Raw genomic sequence first — 19,954 nt, forward strand, 5'->3', positions numbered from 1 at the left:
GGGGGGCCCACACGAGGCACGACCGAGGCACGGGAGGCCCACACGAGGCACGACCGAGGCACGGGGGGCCCACACGAGGCACGACAGAGGCACGGGGGGCCCACACGAGGCACGACAGAGGCACGGGGGGCCCACACGAGGCACGACAGAGGCACGGGGGCCCACACGAGGCCCCAGCTGTCTGCCATAGGTATGGACCCACCCTGCTTTCTACCATAGATACGGAATCCCCCCCCCCGTCTACCATAGGTACGGAATCCCCCCCCCCCCCGTCTACCATAGGTACGGAATCCCCCCCCCCCCCCCGTCTACCATAGGTACGGAATCCCCCCCCCCCACCGTCTACCATAGGTACGGAATCCCCCCCCCTCCACCGTCTACCATAGGTATGGAATCCCCCCCCTCCACCGTCTACCATAGGTATGGAATCCCCCCCCTCCACCGTCTACCATAGGTATGGAATCCCCCCCCTCCACCGTCTACCATAGGTACGGACTCCCCCAACCCCCCCCCCCCGTCTACCACAGGTGCAGAATCCCCCCCACCCCCACCATGTACCATAGGTGCGGACCCCCCCCCCCCCGTCTACCATAGGTGCGGATTCCTCCCCCCCCCCCCGTCTACCATAGGTGCGGACTCCCCCAACCCCCCGCTGTTTACCATGGGTACGGAACACATAGGGGGGTAGCATGATGAGGCGTGGCTCTTGTAGGGAGGGGGGGCAGCGGGATGAGCCGGACTCCCACCTGATAACCTGAAGAGGCTGGAGAGTCTAAACGCTGCCGAGTGATGATATTTGTTCAGGGAGATGAAGGACGACGAGATCCTCACAAAGTGCCCGGGTTTGGCGAAGCTCTCGAAGGCGCTGTACCCGGCCGCCCACCGGTTCTTGTGGATGATGAATGTGGCGCCTCTCTGGAACGCCTCACTTCTCTGCCACTTGGACACATGTAAGGTGCCATTACTGCCCAGATGTATGAAGAAATTTGGCCGCTCGGCAACCTCCAAGGAGACCAAGTTCCTGTCTGTGGAGGAATCAGAACCATGAGATCAAGTCCACGATGAACAAGAGGATGGCAAACACCCCGGGGCGCCACAGCCGGAGCAGACACCCCGGGGCGCCACAGCCGGAGCAGACACCCCGGGGCGCCACAGCCGGAGCAGACACCCCGGGGCGCCACAGCCGGAGCAGACACCCCGGGGCGCCACAGCCGGAGCAGACACCCCGGGGCGCCACAGCCGGAGCAGACACCCCGGGGCGCCACAGCCGGAGCAGACACCCCGGGGCGCCACAGCCGGAGCAGACACCCCGGGGCGCCACAGCCGGAGCAGACACCCCGGGGCGCCACAGCCGGAGCAGACACCCCGGGGCGCCACAGCCGGAGCAGACACCCCGGGGCGCCACAGCCGGAGCAGACACCCCGGGGCGCCACAGCCGGAGCAGACACCCCGGGGCGCCACAGCCGGAGCAGACACCCCGGGGCGCCACAGCCGGAGCAGACACCCCGGGGCGCCACAGCCGGAGCAGACACCCCGGGGCGCCACAGCCGGAGCAGACACCCCGGGGCGCCACAGCCGAAGCAGACACCTGGACCCAAGATACTGGAGATTCTAAGTGAAATGAGCGGACAAGATGAGACGAGGAGCCCACCCCGCCCCCACCAAAACACCCAATACCGGATCTGCATTGGTGCCCAGTTGGACATCTCACCATGTGCTCTGGGGGTGAACAGTCCCGGGGTCACCATGAAGTCTGCGCTATGTCCCAGCATCTCCTGCTCTTCTCTCATTGGTGTAACAGCAGCATCGGTCACCCGGACGGCCAGAACCAGACCCCGGTCCACATGACTGTGCAGCCTGTACGGGCCGGTCCCTAGGACTGAAGAACCAGTACAGTAGGTTATATATACACATATATTAGTCGTGTCCCCAGTACAGTAGGTTATATACACACATATATTAGTCGTGTCCCCAGTACAGTAGGTTATATATACACATACATTAGTCGTGTCCCCAGGACAGTATATTATATATACACATATATTAGTCATGTCCCCAGTACAGTATATTATATATACACATATATTAGTCGTGTCCCCAGTACAGTATATTATATATGCACATACATTAGTCGTGTCCCCAGTACAGTATATTATATATACACATATATTAGTCGTGTCCCCAGTACAGTATATTATATATATATACACATATATTAGTCGTGTCCCCAGTACAGTATATTATATATACACATATATTAGTCGTGTCCCCAGCACAGTATATTATATATACACATATATTAGTCGTGTCCCCAGTACAGTATATTATATATACACATATATTAGTCGTGTCCCCAGTACAGTATATTATATATACACATATATTAGTCGTGTCCCCAGTACAGTATATTATATATACACATATATTAGTCGTGTCCCCAGTACAGTATATTATATATACACATATATTAGTCGTGTCCCCAGTACAGTATGTTATATATACACATATATTAGTCGTGTCCCCAGGACAGTATATTATATATACACATATATTAGTCGTGTCCCCAGTACAGTATATTATATATACACATATATTAGTCGTGTCCCCAGGACAGTATATTATATATGCACATATATTAGTTGTGTCCCCAGTACAGTATATTATATATACACATATATTAGTCGTGTCCCCAGTACAGTATGTTATATATGCACATATATTAGTCGTGTCCCCAGGACAGTATATTATATATATACACATATATTAGTCGTGTCCCCAGTACAGTATGTTATATATACACATATATTAGTCGTGTCCCCAGTACAGTATATTATATATGCACATATATTAGTCGTGTCCCCAGGACAGTATATTATATATATACACATATATTAGTCGTGTCCCCAGTACAGTATATTATATGCACATACATTAGTCGTGTCCCCAGTACAGTAGGTTATATATGCACATACACATATATTAGTCGTGTCCCCAGTACAGTATATTATATGCACATACATTAGTCGTGTCCCCAGCACAGTATATTATATATGCACATATATTAGTCGTGTCCCCAGTACAGTATATTATATATACACATATATTAGTCGTGTCCCCAGTACAGTATATTATATAGACACATACATTAGTCGTGTCCCCAGTACAGTAGGTTATACACATATATTAGTCGTGTCCCCAGTACAGTATGTTATATATGCACATATATTAGTCGTGTCCCCAGTACAGTATATTATATACACATATATTAGTCGTGTCCCCAGTACAGTATATTATATGCACATACACATATATTAGTCGTGTCCCCAGTACAGTATATTATATACACACATATATTAGTCGTGTCCCCAGTACAGTAGGTTATATATACACATATAGTCGTGTCCCCAGTACAGTATATTATATATGCACATATATTAGTCGTGTCCCCAGTACAGTAGGTTATATATACACATATATTAGTCGTGTCCCCAGTACAGTAGGTTATATATACACATATATTAGTCGTGTCCCCAGCACAGTATATTATATGCACATATATTAGTCGTGTCCCCAGTACAGTTTATTATATGCACATATATTAGTCGTGTCCCCAGGACAGTATATTATATGCACATACACATATATTAGTCGTGTCCCAGTACAGTATATTATATATACACACATATATTAGTCGTGTCCCCAGTATATTATATACACACATATATTAGTCGTGTCCCCAGTACAGTAGGTTATATATACACATATATTAGTCGTGTCCCCAGTACAGTATATTATATATGCACATATATTAGTCGTGTCCCCAGTACAGTATATTATATGCACATATATTAGTCGTGTCCCCAGTACAGTATATTATATGCACATACACATATATTAGTCGTGTCCCCAGTACAGTATATTATATATATACACATATATTAGTCGTGTCCCCAGTACAGTATATTATATACACACATATATTAGTCGTGTCCCCAGTACAGTATATTATATATATACACATATATTAGTCGTGTCCCCAGTACAGTATATTATATATGCACATATATTAGTCGTGTCCCCAGTACAGTATATTATATGCACATATATTAGTAGTGTCCCCAGTACAGTAGGTTATATATACACATATATTAGTCGTGTCCCCAGTACAGTATATTATATACACACATATATTAGTTGTGTCCCCAGTACAGTATATTATATATATACACATATATTAGTCGTGTCCCCAGTACAGTATATTATATATGCACATATATTAGTCGTGTCCCCAGTACAGTATATTATATACACACATATATTAGTCATGTCCCCAGGACAGTATATTATATATGCACATATATTAGTCGTGTCCCCAGTACAGTATATTATATACACACATATATTAGTCGTGTCCCCAGTACAGTATGTTATATATATATACACATATATTAGTTGTGTCCCCAGTACAGTATGTTATATATACACATATATTAGTCGTGTCCCCAGTACAGTATATTATATATACACATATATTAGTCGTGTCCCCAGTACAGTATATTATATATATATACACATATATTAGTTGTGTCCCCAGTACAGTATGTTATATATACACATATATTAGTCGTGTCCCCAGTACAGTATATTATATATACACATATATTAGTCGTGTCCCCAGTACAGTATATTATATACACACATATATTAGTCGTGTCCCCAGGACAGTATATTATATACGCACATATATTAGTCGTGTCCCCAGTACAGTATATTATATATACACATATATTAGTCGTGTCCCCAGTACAGTATATTATATACACACATATATTAGTTGTGTCCCCAGTACAGTATATTATATATATACACATATATTAGTCGTGTCCCCAGTACAGTATATTATATACACACATATATTAGTCATGTCCCCAGGACAGTATATTATATATACACATATATTAGTCGTGTCCCCAGTACAGTATATTATATATGCACATATATTAGTCGTGTCCCCAGTACAGTATATTATATGCACATATATTAGTCGTGTCCCCAGTACAGTATATTATATACACACATATATTAGTCGTGTCCCCAGTACAGTTTATTATATGCACATATATTAGTCGTGTCCCCAGTACAGTATATTATATATACACATATATTAGTCGTGTCCCCAGTACAGTTTATTATATGCACATATATTAGTCATGTCCCCAGGACAGTATATTATATATATACACATATATTAGTCGTGTCCCCAGTACAGTATATTATATATACACATATATTAGTCGTGTCCCCAGTACAGTATATTATATATGCACATATATTAGTCGTGTCCCCAGTACAGTATATTATATACACACATATATTAGTCGTGTCCCCAGGACAGTATATTATATGCACATACATTAGTCGTGTCCCCAGTACAGTATATTATATATATACACACATACATTAGTCGTGTCCCCAGGACAGTATATTATATATATATACACATACATTAGTCGTGTCCCCAGGACAGTATATTATATATACACATATATTAGTCGTGTCCCCAGGACAGTATATTATATATATATACACATATATTAGTCGTGTCCCCAGGACAGTATATTATATATATATACACATATATTAGTCGTGTCCCCAGTACAGTTTATTATATATATATACACATATATTAGTCGTGTCCCCAGTACAGTATATTATATATATATACACATATATTAGTCGTGTCCCCAGTACAGTTTATTATATATACACATATATTAGTCGTGTCCCCAGTACAGTATATTATATATATATACACATATATTAGTCGTGTCCCCAGTACAGTTTATTATATATATACACATATATTAGTCGTGTCCCCAGTACAGTATATTATATATACACATATATTAGTCGTGTCCCCAGTACAGTATGTTATATATACACATATATTAGTCGTGTCCCCAGTACAGTAGGTTATATATGCACATATATTAGTCGTGTCCCCAGTACAGTATATTATATATACACATATATTAGTCGTGTCCCCAGTACAGTATATTATATATACACATATATTAGTCGTGTCCCCAGTACAGTATATTATATATGCACATATATTAGTCGTGTCCCCAGCACAGTATATTATATATGCACATATATTAGTCGTGTCCCAGTACAGTATATTATATATACACATATATTAGTCGTGTCCCCAGTACAGTAGGTTATATATACACATATATTAGTCGTGTCCCCAGTACAGTAGGTTATATATGCACATATATTAGTCGTGTCCCCAGTACAGTATATTATATATACACATATATTAGTCGTGTCCCCAGTACAGTATATTATATATACACATATATTAGTCGTGTCCCCAGTACAGTATATTATATATGCACATATATTAGTCGTGTCCCAGTACAGTATATTATATATACACATATATTAGTCGTGTCCCCAGTACAGTATATTATATATACACATATATTAGTCGTGTCCCCAGTACAGTATATTATATATACACATATATTAGTCGTGTCCCCAGTACAGTATATTATATATACACATATATTAGTCGTGTCCCCAGTACAGTATGTTATATATGCACATATATTAGTCGTGTCCCCAGTACAGTATATTATATATGCACATATATTAGTCGTGTCCCCAGGACAGTATATTATATATATACACATATATTAGTCGTGTCCCCAGTACAGTATATTATATATACACATATATTAGTCATGTCCCCAGGACAGTATATTATATATATATATACACATATATTAGTCGTGTCCCCAGTACAGTATATTATATATACACATATATTAGTCGTGTCCCCAGGACAGTATATTATATATATATACACATATATTAGTCGTGTCCCCAGGACAGTATATTATATATATATATACACATATATTAGTCGTGTCCCCAGTACAGTATATTATATATACACATATATTAGTCGTGTCCCCAGTACAGTATATTATATATACACATATATTAGTCGTGTCCCCAGGACAGTATATTATATATACACATATATTAGTCGTGTCCCCAGGACAGTATATTATATATATACACATATATTAGTCGTGTCCCAGTACAGTATATTATATATACACATATATTAGTCGTGTCCCCAGTACAGTAGGTTATATATGCACATATATTAGTCGTGTCCCCAGGACAGTATATTATATATATACACATATATTAGTCGTGTCCCCAGGACAGTATATTATATATATATATACACATATATTAGTCGTGTCCCCAGGACAGTATATTATATATACACATATATTAGTCGTGTCCCCAGTACAGTTTATTATATATATACACATATATTAGTCGTGTCCCCAGTACAGTATATTATATATACACATATATTAGTCGTGTCCCCAGTACAGTATATTATATATACACATATATTAGTCGTGTCCCCAGTACAGTATATTATATATGCACATATATTAGTCGTGTCCCCAGTACAGTATATTATATATACACATATATTAGTCGTGTCCCCAGTACAGTATATTATATATGCACATATATTAGTCGTGTCCCAGTACAGTATATTATATATACACATATATTAGTCGTGTCCCCAGTACAGTATATTATATATGCACATATATTAGTCGTGTCCCCAGTACAGTATATTATATATGCACATATATTAGTCGTGTCCCCAGTACAGTAGGTTATATATACACATATATATTAGTCGTGTCCCCAGTACAGTATATTATATATACACATATATTAGTCGTGTCCCCAGTACAGTATATTATATATACACATATATTAGTCGTGTCCCCAGGACAGTATATTATATATACACATATATTAGTCGTGTCCCCAGGACAGTATATTATATATGCACATATATTAGTCGTGTCCCCAGTACAGTATATTATATATATACACATATATTAGTCGTGTCCCCAGTACAGTTTATTATATATATACACATATATTAGTCGTGTCCCCAGTACAGTATATTATATATACACATATATTAGTCGTGTCCCCAGTACAGTATATTATATATACACATATATTAGTCGTGTCCCCAGGACAGTATATTATATATACACATATATTAGTCGTGTCCCCAGGACAATATATTATATATACACATATATTAGTCGTGTCCCCAGTACAGTATATTATATATACACATACATTAGTCGTGTCCCCAGCACAGTATATTATATATACACATATATTAGTCGTGTCCCCAGTACAGTATATTATATATGCACATATATTAGTCGTGTCCCCAGTACAGTATATTATATATATACACATATATTAGTCGTGTCCCCAGGACAGTATATTACATACACATATATTAGTTGTGTCCCCAGTACAGTATATTATATATACACATATATTAGTCGTGTCCCCAGGACAATATATTATATATACACATATATTAGTCGTGTCCCCAGTACAGTATATTATATATACACATATATTAGTCGTGTCCCCAGTACAGTATATTATATATACACATATATTAGTCGTGTCCCCAGTACAGTATATTATATATACACATATATTAGTCGTGTCCCCAGTACAGTATATTATATATACACATATATTAGTCGTGTCCCCAGTACAGTATATTATATATACACATATATTAGTCGTGTCCCCAGTACAGTATATTATATACACACATATATTAGTCGTGTCCCCAGCACAGTATATTATATATACACATATATTAGTCGTGTCCCCAGTACAGTATATTATATATGCACATATATTAGTCGTGTCCCCAGTACAGTTTATTATATATACACACATATATTAGTCGTGTCCCAGTACAGTATATTATATATACACATATATTAGTCGTGTCCCCAGTACAGTATATTATATATGCACATATATTAGTCGTGTCCCCAGTACAGTATATTATATATACACATATATTAGTCGTGTCCCCAGTACAGTATGTTATATATGCACATATATTAGTCGTGTCCCCAGTACAGTATATTATATATGCACATATATTAGTCGTGTCCCCAGTACAGTATATTATATATACACATATATTAGTCGTGTCCCCAGTACAGTATATTATATATACACATATATTAGTCGTGTCCCCAGTACAGTATATTATATATGCACATATATTAGTCGTGTCCCCAGTACAGTATATTATATATACACATATATTAGTCGTGTCCCCAGTACAGTATATTATATATGCACATATATTAGTCGTGTCCCCAGTACAGTATATTATATATACACATATATTAGTCGTGTCCCCAGTACAGTATATTATATACACATATATTAGTCGTGTCCCCAAGACAGTATATTATATATATACACATATATTAGTCGTGTCCCAGTACAGTATATTATATATACACATATATTAGTCGTGTCCCCAGTACAGTATGTTATATATACACATATATTAGTCGTGTCCCCAGTACAGTATATTATATATGCACATATATTAGTCGTGTCCCCAGCACAGTATATTATATATATACACATATATTAGTCGTGTCCCCAGGACAGTATATTATATATATATGCACATATATTAGTCGTGTCCCCAGTACAGTTTATTATATATACACATATATTAGTCGTGTCCCCAGTACAGTTTATTATATATACACATATATTAGTCGTGTCCCCAGGACAGTATATTATATATATATACACATATATTAGTCGTGTCCCCAGTACAGTATATTATATATGCACATATATTAGTCGTGTCCCCAGTACAGTTTATTATATATACACACATATATTAGTCGTGTCCCAGTACAGTATATTATATATACACATATATTAGTCGTGTCCCCAGTACAGTATATTATATATGCACATATATTAGTCGTGTCCCCAGTACAGTATATTATATATGCACATATATTAGTCGTGTCCCCAGTACAGTATATTATATATACACATATATTAGTCGTGTCCCCAGTACAGTATATTATATATGCACATATATTAGTCGTGTCCCCAGTACAGTTTATTATATATACACACATATATTAGTCGTGTCCCAGTACAGTATATTATATATACACATATATTAGTCGTGTCCCCAGTACAGTATATTATATACACACATATATTAGTCGTGTCCCAGTACAGTATATTATATATACACATATATTAGTCGTGTCCCCAGTACAGTATATTATATACACACATATATTAGTCGTGTCCCCAGTACAGTATATTATATATACACATATATTAGTCGTGTCCCCAGTACAGTATATTATATATGCACATATATTAGTCGTGTCCCCAGTACAGTATATTATATATGCACATATATTAGTCGTGTCCCCAGTACAGTATATTATATATACACATATATTAGTCGTGTCCCCAGTACAGTATATTATATATGCACATATATTAGTCGTGTCCCCAGTACAGTATATTATATATACACATATATTAGTCGTGTCCCCAGTACAGTATATTATATATACACATATATTAGTCGTGTCCCCAGTACAGTATATTATATATGCACATATATTAGTCGTGTCCCCAGTACAGTAGGTTATATATACACATATATTAGTCGTGTCCCCAGTACAGTATATTATATATACACATATATTAGTCGTGTCCCCAGTACAGTATATTATATACACACATATATTAGTCGTGTCCCCAGTACAGTATATTATATATGCACATATATTAGTCGTGTCCCCAGTACAGTATATTATATATGCACATATATTAGTCGTGTCCCCAGTACAGTTTATTATATATACACACATATATTAGTCGTGTCCCAGTACAGTATATTATATATACACATATATTAGTCGTGTCCCCAGTACAGTATATTATATATACACACATATATTAGTCGTGTCCCCAGTACAGTATGCTATATATACACATATATTAGTCGTGTCCCCAGTACAGTATATTATATATGCACATATATTAGTCGTGTCCCCAGTACAGTATATTATATATGCACATATATTAGTCGTGTCCCCAGTACAGAAGGTTATATATACACATATATTAGTCGTGTCCCCAGTACAGTAGGTTATATATACACATATATTAGTCGTGTCCCCAGTACAGTATATTATATATACACACATATATTAGTCGTGTCCCCAGTACAGTATGCTATATATACACATATATTAGTCGTGTCCCCAGTACAGTATATTATATATGCACATATATTAGTCGTGTCCCCAGTACAGTATATTATATATGCACATATATTAGTCGTGTCCCCAGTACAGAAGGTTATATATACACATATATTAGTCGTGTCCCCAGTACAGTAGGTTATATATACACATATATTAGTCGTGTCCCCAGTACAGTATATTATATATGCACATATATTAGTCGTGTCCCCAGTACAGTATATTATATGCACATATATTAGTCGTGTCCCCAGTACAGAAGGTTATATATGCACATATATTAGTCGTGTCCCCAGTACAGAAGGTTATATATGCACATATATTAGTCGTGTCCCCAGTACAGTATATTATATATACACATATATTAGTCGTGTCCCCAGCACAGTATATTATATATACACATATATTAGTCGTGTCCCCAGTACAGTATATTATATGCACATATATTAGTCGTGTCCCCAGTACAGTATATTATATATACACATATATTAGTCGTGTCCCCAGTACAGTACGTTATATATACACATATATTAGTCGTGTCCCCAGTACAGTATATTATATATACACATATATTAGTCGTGTCCCCAGTACAGTATATTATATATGCACATACATTAGTCGTGTCCCCAGGACAGTTTATTATATATGCACATATATTAGTCGTGTCCCCAGTACAGTAGGTTATATATACACATATATTAGTCGTGTCCCCAGTATAGTATATTATATATACACATATATTAGTCGTGTCCCCAGGACAGTATATTATATATATACACATATATTAGTCGTGTCCCCAGTACAGTTTATTATATATACACACATACATTAGTCGTGTCCCAGTACAGTAGGTTATATATACACATATATTAGTCGTGTCCCCAGTACAGTTTATTATATATGCACATATATTAGTCGTGTCCCCAGTACAGTATGTTATATATGCACATATATTAGTCGTGTCCCCAGTACAGTATATTATATATACACATATATTAGTCGTGTCCCCAGTACAGTATATTATATATACACATATATTAGTCGTGTCCCCAGTACAGTATATTATATATGCACATACATTAGTCGTGTCCCCGGTACAGTAGGTTATATATACACATATATTAGTCGTGTCCCCAGTACAGTATATTATATATACACATATATTAGTCGTGTCCCCAGGACAGTATATTATATATACACATATATTAGTCGTGTCCCCAGTACAGTATATTATATATACACATATATTAGTTGTGTCCCCAGTACAGTATGTTATATATACACATATATTAGTTGTGTCCCCAGTACAGTATGTTATATATACACATATATTAGTTGTGTCCCCAGTACAGTAGGTTATATATACACATATATTAGTTGTGTCCCCAGTACAGTAGGTTATATATACACATATATTAGTCGTGTCCCCAGTACAGTATATTATATATGCACATATATTAGTCGTGTCCCCAGTACAGTTTATTATATATATACACATATATTAGTCGTGTCCCCAGTACAGTATATTATATATGCACATATATTAGTCGTGTCCCCAGTATAGTATGTTATATATACACATATATTAGTCGTGTCCCCAGTACAGTATGTTATATATACACATATATTAGTCGTGTCCCCAGTACAGTATATTATATATGCACATGTATTAGTTGTGTCCCCAGTACAGTATATTATATACACACATATATTAGTCGTGTCCCCAGTACAGTATATTATATACACACATATATTAGTCGTGTCCCCAGTACAGTATATTATATATACACATATATTAGTCGTGTCCCCAGTACAGTATATTATATATACACATATATTAGTCGTGTCCCCAGTACAGTATATTATATATACACATATATTAGTCGTGTCCCCAGTACAGTATATTATATATACACATATATTAGTCGTGTCCCCAGTACAGTATATTATATATACACATTTATTAGTCGTGTCCCCAGGACAATATATTATATATACACATATATTAGTCGTGTCCCCAGTACAGTATATTATATATGCACATATATTAGTCGTGTCCCCAGTACAGTAGGTTATATATACACATATATTAGTCGTGTCCCCAGTACAGTAGGTTATATATACACATATATTAGTCGTGTCCCCAGTACAGTATATTATATACACATATATTAGTCGTGTCCCCAGGACAGTATATTATATATATACACATATATTAGTCGTGTCCCAGTACAGTATATTATATATACACATATATTAGTCGTGTCCCCAGTACAGTATATTATATATATACACATATTAGTCGTGTCCCCAGTACAGTATATTATATATACACATATATTAGTTGTATCCCCAGTACAGTATATTATATATACACATATATTAGTCGTGTCCCCAGTACAGTATATTATATATACACATATATTAGTCGTGTCCCCAGTACAGTACGTTATATATACACATATATTAGTCGTGTCCCCAGTACAGTATATTATATATACACATATATTAGTCGTGTCCCCAGTACAGTATATTATATATATGCACATATATTAGTCGTGTCCCCAGTACAGTATATTATATATGCACATATATTAGTCGTGTCCCCAGCACAGTATATTATATATATACACATATATTAGTCGTGTCCCCAGGACAGTATATTATATATATATGCACATATATTAGTCGTGTCCCCAGTACAGTTTATTATATATACACATATATTAGTCGTGTCCCCAGTACAGTTTATTATATATACACATATATTAGTCGTGTCCCCAGGACAGTATATTATATATATATACACATATATTAGTCGTGTCCCCAGTACAGTATATTATATATGCACATATATTAGTCGTGTCCCCAGTACAGTATATTATATATATGCACATATATTAGTTGTGTCCCCAGTACAGTATATTATATATACACATATATTAGTCATGTCCCCAGGACAGTATATTATATATACACATACATTAGTCGTGTCCCCAGTACAGTATGTTATATATACACATATATTAGTCGTGTCCCCAGTATAGTATATTATGTATGCACATATATTAGTCATGTCCCCAGTACAGTATATTATATATGCACATATATTAGTCGTGTCCCCAGTACAGTATATTATATACACACATATATTAGTCGTGTCCCCAGTATAGTATATTATATATACACATATATTAGTCGTGTCCCCAGTACAGTATATTATATATGCACATATATTAGTCGTGTCCCCAGTACAGTATATTATATACACACATATATTAGTCGTGTCCCCAGTATAGTATATTATATATACACATATATTAGTCGTGTCCCCAGTACAGTATATTATATATACACATATATTAGTTGTGTCCCCAGTACAGTATATTATATATGCACATATATTAGTCGTGTCCCCAGTACAGTATATTATATATACACATATATTAGTCGTGTCCCCAGTACAGTATATTATATATGCACATATATTAGTCGTGTCCCCAGTACAGTATATTATATGCACATATATTAGTCGTGTCCCCAGTACAGTATATTATATATATACACACATACATTAGTCGTGTCCCCAGGACAGTATATTATATATATATACACATACATTAGTCGTGTCCCCAGGACAGTATATTATATATACACATATATTAGTCGTGTCCCCAGGACAGTATATTATATATATATACACATATATTAGTCGTGTCCCCAGGACAGTATATTATATATATATACACATACATTAGTCGTGTCCCCAGTACAGTTTATTATATATATACACATATATTAGTCGTGTCCCCAGTACAGTATGTTATATATATACACATATATTAGTCGTGTCCCCAGTACAGTATATTATATATACACATATATTAGTCGTGTCCCCAGTACAGTATATTATATATACACATATATTAGTCGTGTCCCCAGTACAGTATATTATATATACACATATATATTAGTCGTGTCCCCAGTACAGTATATTATATATACACATATATTAGTCGTGTCCCCAGTACAGTATATTATATATACACATATATTAGTTGTGTCCCCAGTACAGTATATTATATATACACATATATTAGTCGTGTCCCCAGTACAGTATATTATATATACACATATATTAGTCGTGTCCCCAGTACAGTATATTATATATGCACATATATTAGTCGTGTCCCCAGTACAGTATATTATATATACACATATATTAGTCGTGTCCCCAGTACAGTATATTATATATACACATATATTAGTCGTGTCCCCAGGACAGTATATTATATATACACATATATTAGTCGTGTCCCCAGTACAGTATATTATATATGCACATATATTAGTCGTGTCCCCAGCACAGTATATTATATATGCACATATATTAGTCGTGTCCCAGTACAGTATATTATATATACACATATATTAGTCGTGTCCCCAGTACAGTATATTATATATGCACATATATTAGTCGTGTCCCCAGCACAGTATATTATATATGCACATATATTAGTCGTGTCCCAGTACAGTATATTATATATACACATATATTAGTCGTGTCCCCAGTACAGTATATTATATATACACATATATTAGTCGTGTCCCCAGTACAGTAGGTTATATATACACATATATTAGTCGTGTCCCCAGTACAGTATATTATATATACACATATATTAGTCGTGTCCCCAGTACAGTATATTATATATACACATATATTAGTCGTGTCCCCAGTACAGTATATTATATATACACATATATTAGTCGTGTCCCCAGTACAGTATATTATATATGCACATATATTAGTCGTGTCCCCAGTACAGTATGTTATATATGCACATATATTAGTCGTGTCCCCAGTACAGTATATTATATATGCACATATATTAGTCGTGTCCCCAGGACAGTATATTATATATATATACACATATATTAGTCGTGTCCCCAGTACAGTATATTATATATACACATATATTAGTCGTGTCCCCAGGACAGTATATCATATATATATACACATATATTAGTCGTGTCCCCAGTACAGTATATTATATATACAACATATATTAGTCGTGTCCCCAGGACAGTATATTATATATATATACACATATATTAGTCGTGTCCCCAGGACAGTATATTATATATATATATACACATATATTAGTATTAGTCGTGTCCCCAGTACAGTATATTATATATACACATATATTAGTCGTGTCCCCAGTACAGTATATTATATATATACACATATATTAGTCGTGTCCCCAGTACAGTATATTATATATATACACATATATTAGTCGTGTCCCCAGGACAGTATATTATATATATACACATATATTAGTCGTGTCCCAGTACAGTATATTATATATATACACATATATTAGTCGTGTCCCAGTACAGTATATTATATATACACATATATTAGTCGTGTCCCCAGGACAGTATATTATATATATACACATATATTAGTCGTGTCCCCAGGACAGTATATTATATATATATATACACATATATTAGTCGTGTCCCCAGGACAGTATATTATATATACACATATATTAGTCGTGTCCCCAGTACAGTTTATTATATATATACACATATATTAGTCGTGTCCCCAGTACAGTATATTATATATACACATATATTAGTCGTGTCCCCAGTACAGTTTATTATATATATACACATATATTAGTCGTGTCCCCAGTACAGTATATTATATACACACATATATTAGTCGTGTCCCCAGCACAGTATATTATATATACACACATATATTAGTCGTGTCCCCAGTACAGTATGTTATATATACACATATATTAGTCGTGTCCCCAGTACAGTATATTATATATACACATATATTAGTCGTGTCCCCAGTACAGTATATTATATATGCACATATATTAGTCGTGTCCCCAGTACAGAAGGTTATATATACACATATTAGTCGTGTCCCCAGTACAGTATATTATATATGCACATATATTAGTCGTGTCCCCAGTACAGTAGGTTATATATACACATATATATTAGTCGTGTCCCCAGTACAGTATATTATATATACACATATATTAGTCGTGTCCCCAGTACAGTATATTATATATACACATATATTAGTCGTGTCCCCAGGACAGTATATTATATATACACATATATTAGTCGTGTCCCCAGGACAGTATATTATATATACACATATATTAGTCGTGTCCCCAGGACAGTATATTATATATGCACATATATTAGTCGTGTCCCCAGTACAGTTTATTATATATATACACATATATTAGTCGTGTCCCCAGTACAGTATATTATATATACACATATATTAGTCGTGTCCCCAGTACAGTATATTATATATACACATATATTAGTCGTGTCCCCAGTACAGTATATTATATATACACATATATTAGTCGTGTCCCCAGGACAATATATTATATATACACATATATTAGTCGTGTCCCCAGTACAGTATATTATATATACACATACATTAGTCGTGTCCCCAGCACAGTATATTATATATATACACATATATTAGTCGTGTCCCCAGTACAGTATATTATATATACACATATATTAGTCGTGTCCCCAGTACAGTATATTATATATACACATATATTAGTCGTGTCCCCAGTACAGTATATTATATACACACATATATTAGTCGTGTCCCCAGCACAGTATATTATATATACACACATATATTAGTCGTGTCCCCAGTACAGTATATTATATATACACATATATTAGTCGTGTCCCCAGTACAGTAGGTTATATATACACATATATTAGTCGTGTCCCCAGTACAGTATATTATATACACACATATATTAGTCGTGTCCCCAGCACAGTATATTATATATACACACATATATTAGTCGTGTCCCCAGCACAGTATATTATATATACACACATATATTAGTCGTGTCCCCAGTACAGTAGGTTATATATACACATATATTAGTCGTGTCCCCAGTACAGTATATTATATATGCACATATATTAGTAGTGTCCCCAGTACAGTTTATTATATATACACACATATATTAGTCGTGTCCCAGTACAGTATATTATATATACACATATATTAGTCGTGTCCCCAGTACAGTATATTATATATGCACATATATTAGTCGTGTCCCCAGTACAGTATATATTATATATACACATATATTAGTCGTGTCCCCAGTACAGTATATTATATATGCACATATATTAGTCGTGTCCCCAGTACAGTAGGTTATATATACACATATATTAGTCGTGTCCCCAGTACAGTATATTATATATGCACATATATTAGTCGTGTCCCCAGTACAGTATATTATATATGCACATATATTAGTCGTGTCCCCAGTACAGTTTATTATATATACACACATATATTAGTCGTGTCCCAGTACAGTATATTATATATACACATATATTAGTCGTGTCCCCAGTACAGTATATTATATATGCACATATATTAGTCGTGTCCCCAGTACAGTATATTATATATGCACATATATTAGTCGTGTCCCCAGTACAGTTTATTATATATACACACATATATTAGTCGTGTCCCAGTACAGTATATTATATATACACATATATTAGTCGTGTCCCCAGTACAGTATATTATATATGCACATATATTAGTCGTGTCCCCAGTACAGTTTATTATATATACACATATATTAGTCGTGTCCCAGTACAGTATATTATATATACACATATATTAGTCGTGTCCCCAGTACAGTATATTATATATGCACATATATTAGTCGTGTCCCCAGTACAGAAGGTTATATATACACATATATTAGTCGTGTCCCCAGTACAGTAGGTTATATATACACATATATTAGTCGTGTCCCCAGTACAGTATATTATATATACACATATATTAGTCGTGTCCCCAGTACAGTATATTATATATACACACATATATTAGTCGTGTCCCAGTACAGTATATTATATATACACATATATTAGTCGTGTCCCCAGTACAGTATATTATATATACACATATATTAGTCGTGTCCCCAGTACAGTATATTATATATACACATATATTAGTCGTGTCCCCAGTACAGTATATTATATATGCACATATATTAGTCATGTCCCCAGTACAGAAGGTTATATATGCACATATATTAGTCGTGTCCCCAGGACAGTATATTATATGCACATATATTAGTCGTGTCCCCAGTACAGTATATTATATGCACATATATTAGTCGTGTCCCCAGTACAGTATATTATATGCACATATATTAGTCGTGTCCCCAGTACAGTATATTATATATACACATATATTAGTCGTGTCCCCAGTACAGTACGTTATATATACACATATATTAGTCGTGTCCCCAGTACAGTATATTATATATACACATATATTAGTCGTGTCCCCAGTACAGTATATTATATATACACATACATTAGTCGTGTCCCCAGGACAGTTTATTATATATGCACATATATTAGTCGTGTCCCCAGTACAGTAGGTTATATATACACATATATTAGTCGTGTCCCCAGTACAGTATATTATATATGCACATATATTAGTCGTGTCCCCAGTACAGTTTATTATATATGCACATATATTAGTCGTGTCCCCAGTACAGTTTATTATATATACACATATATTAGTCGTGTCCCCAGTATAGTATATTATATATACACATATATTAGTCGTGTCCCCAGGACAGTATATTATATATGCACATATATTAGTCGTGTCC

General features: G+C 35.6%; 1 protein-coding gene across 1 annotated transcript in view; it reads right to left on the reverse strand.

Annotated features, from left to right (window-relative positions):
- The window catches only part of LOC130343177 (otogelin-like), a 117,316-nt gene that overhangs the window by 94,379 nt on the left and 2,983 nt on the right, over positions 1 to 19,954 (reverse strand). Inside the window, exons 4-5 of the mRNA XM_056554335.1 lie at positions 1,712 to 1,879; positions 747 to 1,025 (exon numbers count right to left, since the gene is read on the reverse strand). Coding sequence (XP_056410310.1) covers positions 747 to 1,025; positions 1,712 to 1,879 — 447 coding nt within the window. The remainder of the gene's footprint in view (positions 1 to 746; positions 1,026 to 1,711; positions 1,880 to 19,954) is intronic.

This window comes from Hyla sarda, unplaced genomic scaffold, assembly GCF_029499605.1.
Source record: "Hyla sarda isolate aHylSar1 unplaced genomic scaffold, aHylSar1.hap1 scaffold_674, whole genome shotgun sequence".
Taxonomy (NCBI): Eukaryota; Metazoa; Chordata; class Amphibia; order Anura; family Hylidae; genus Hyla; species Hyla sarda.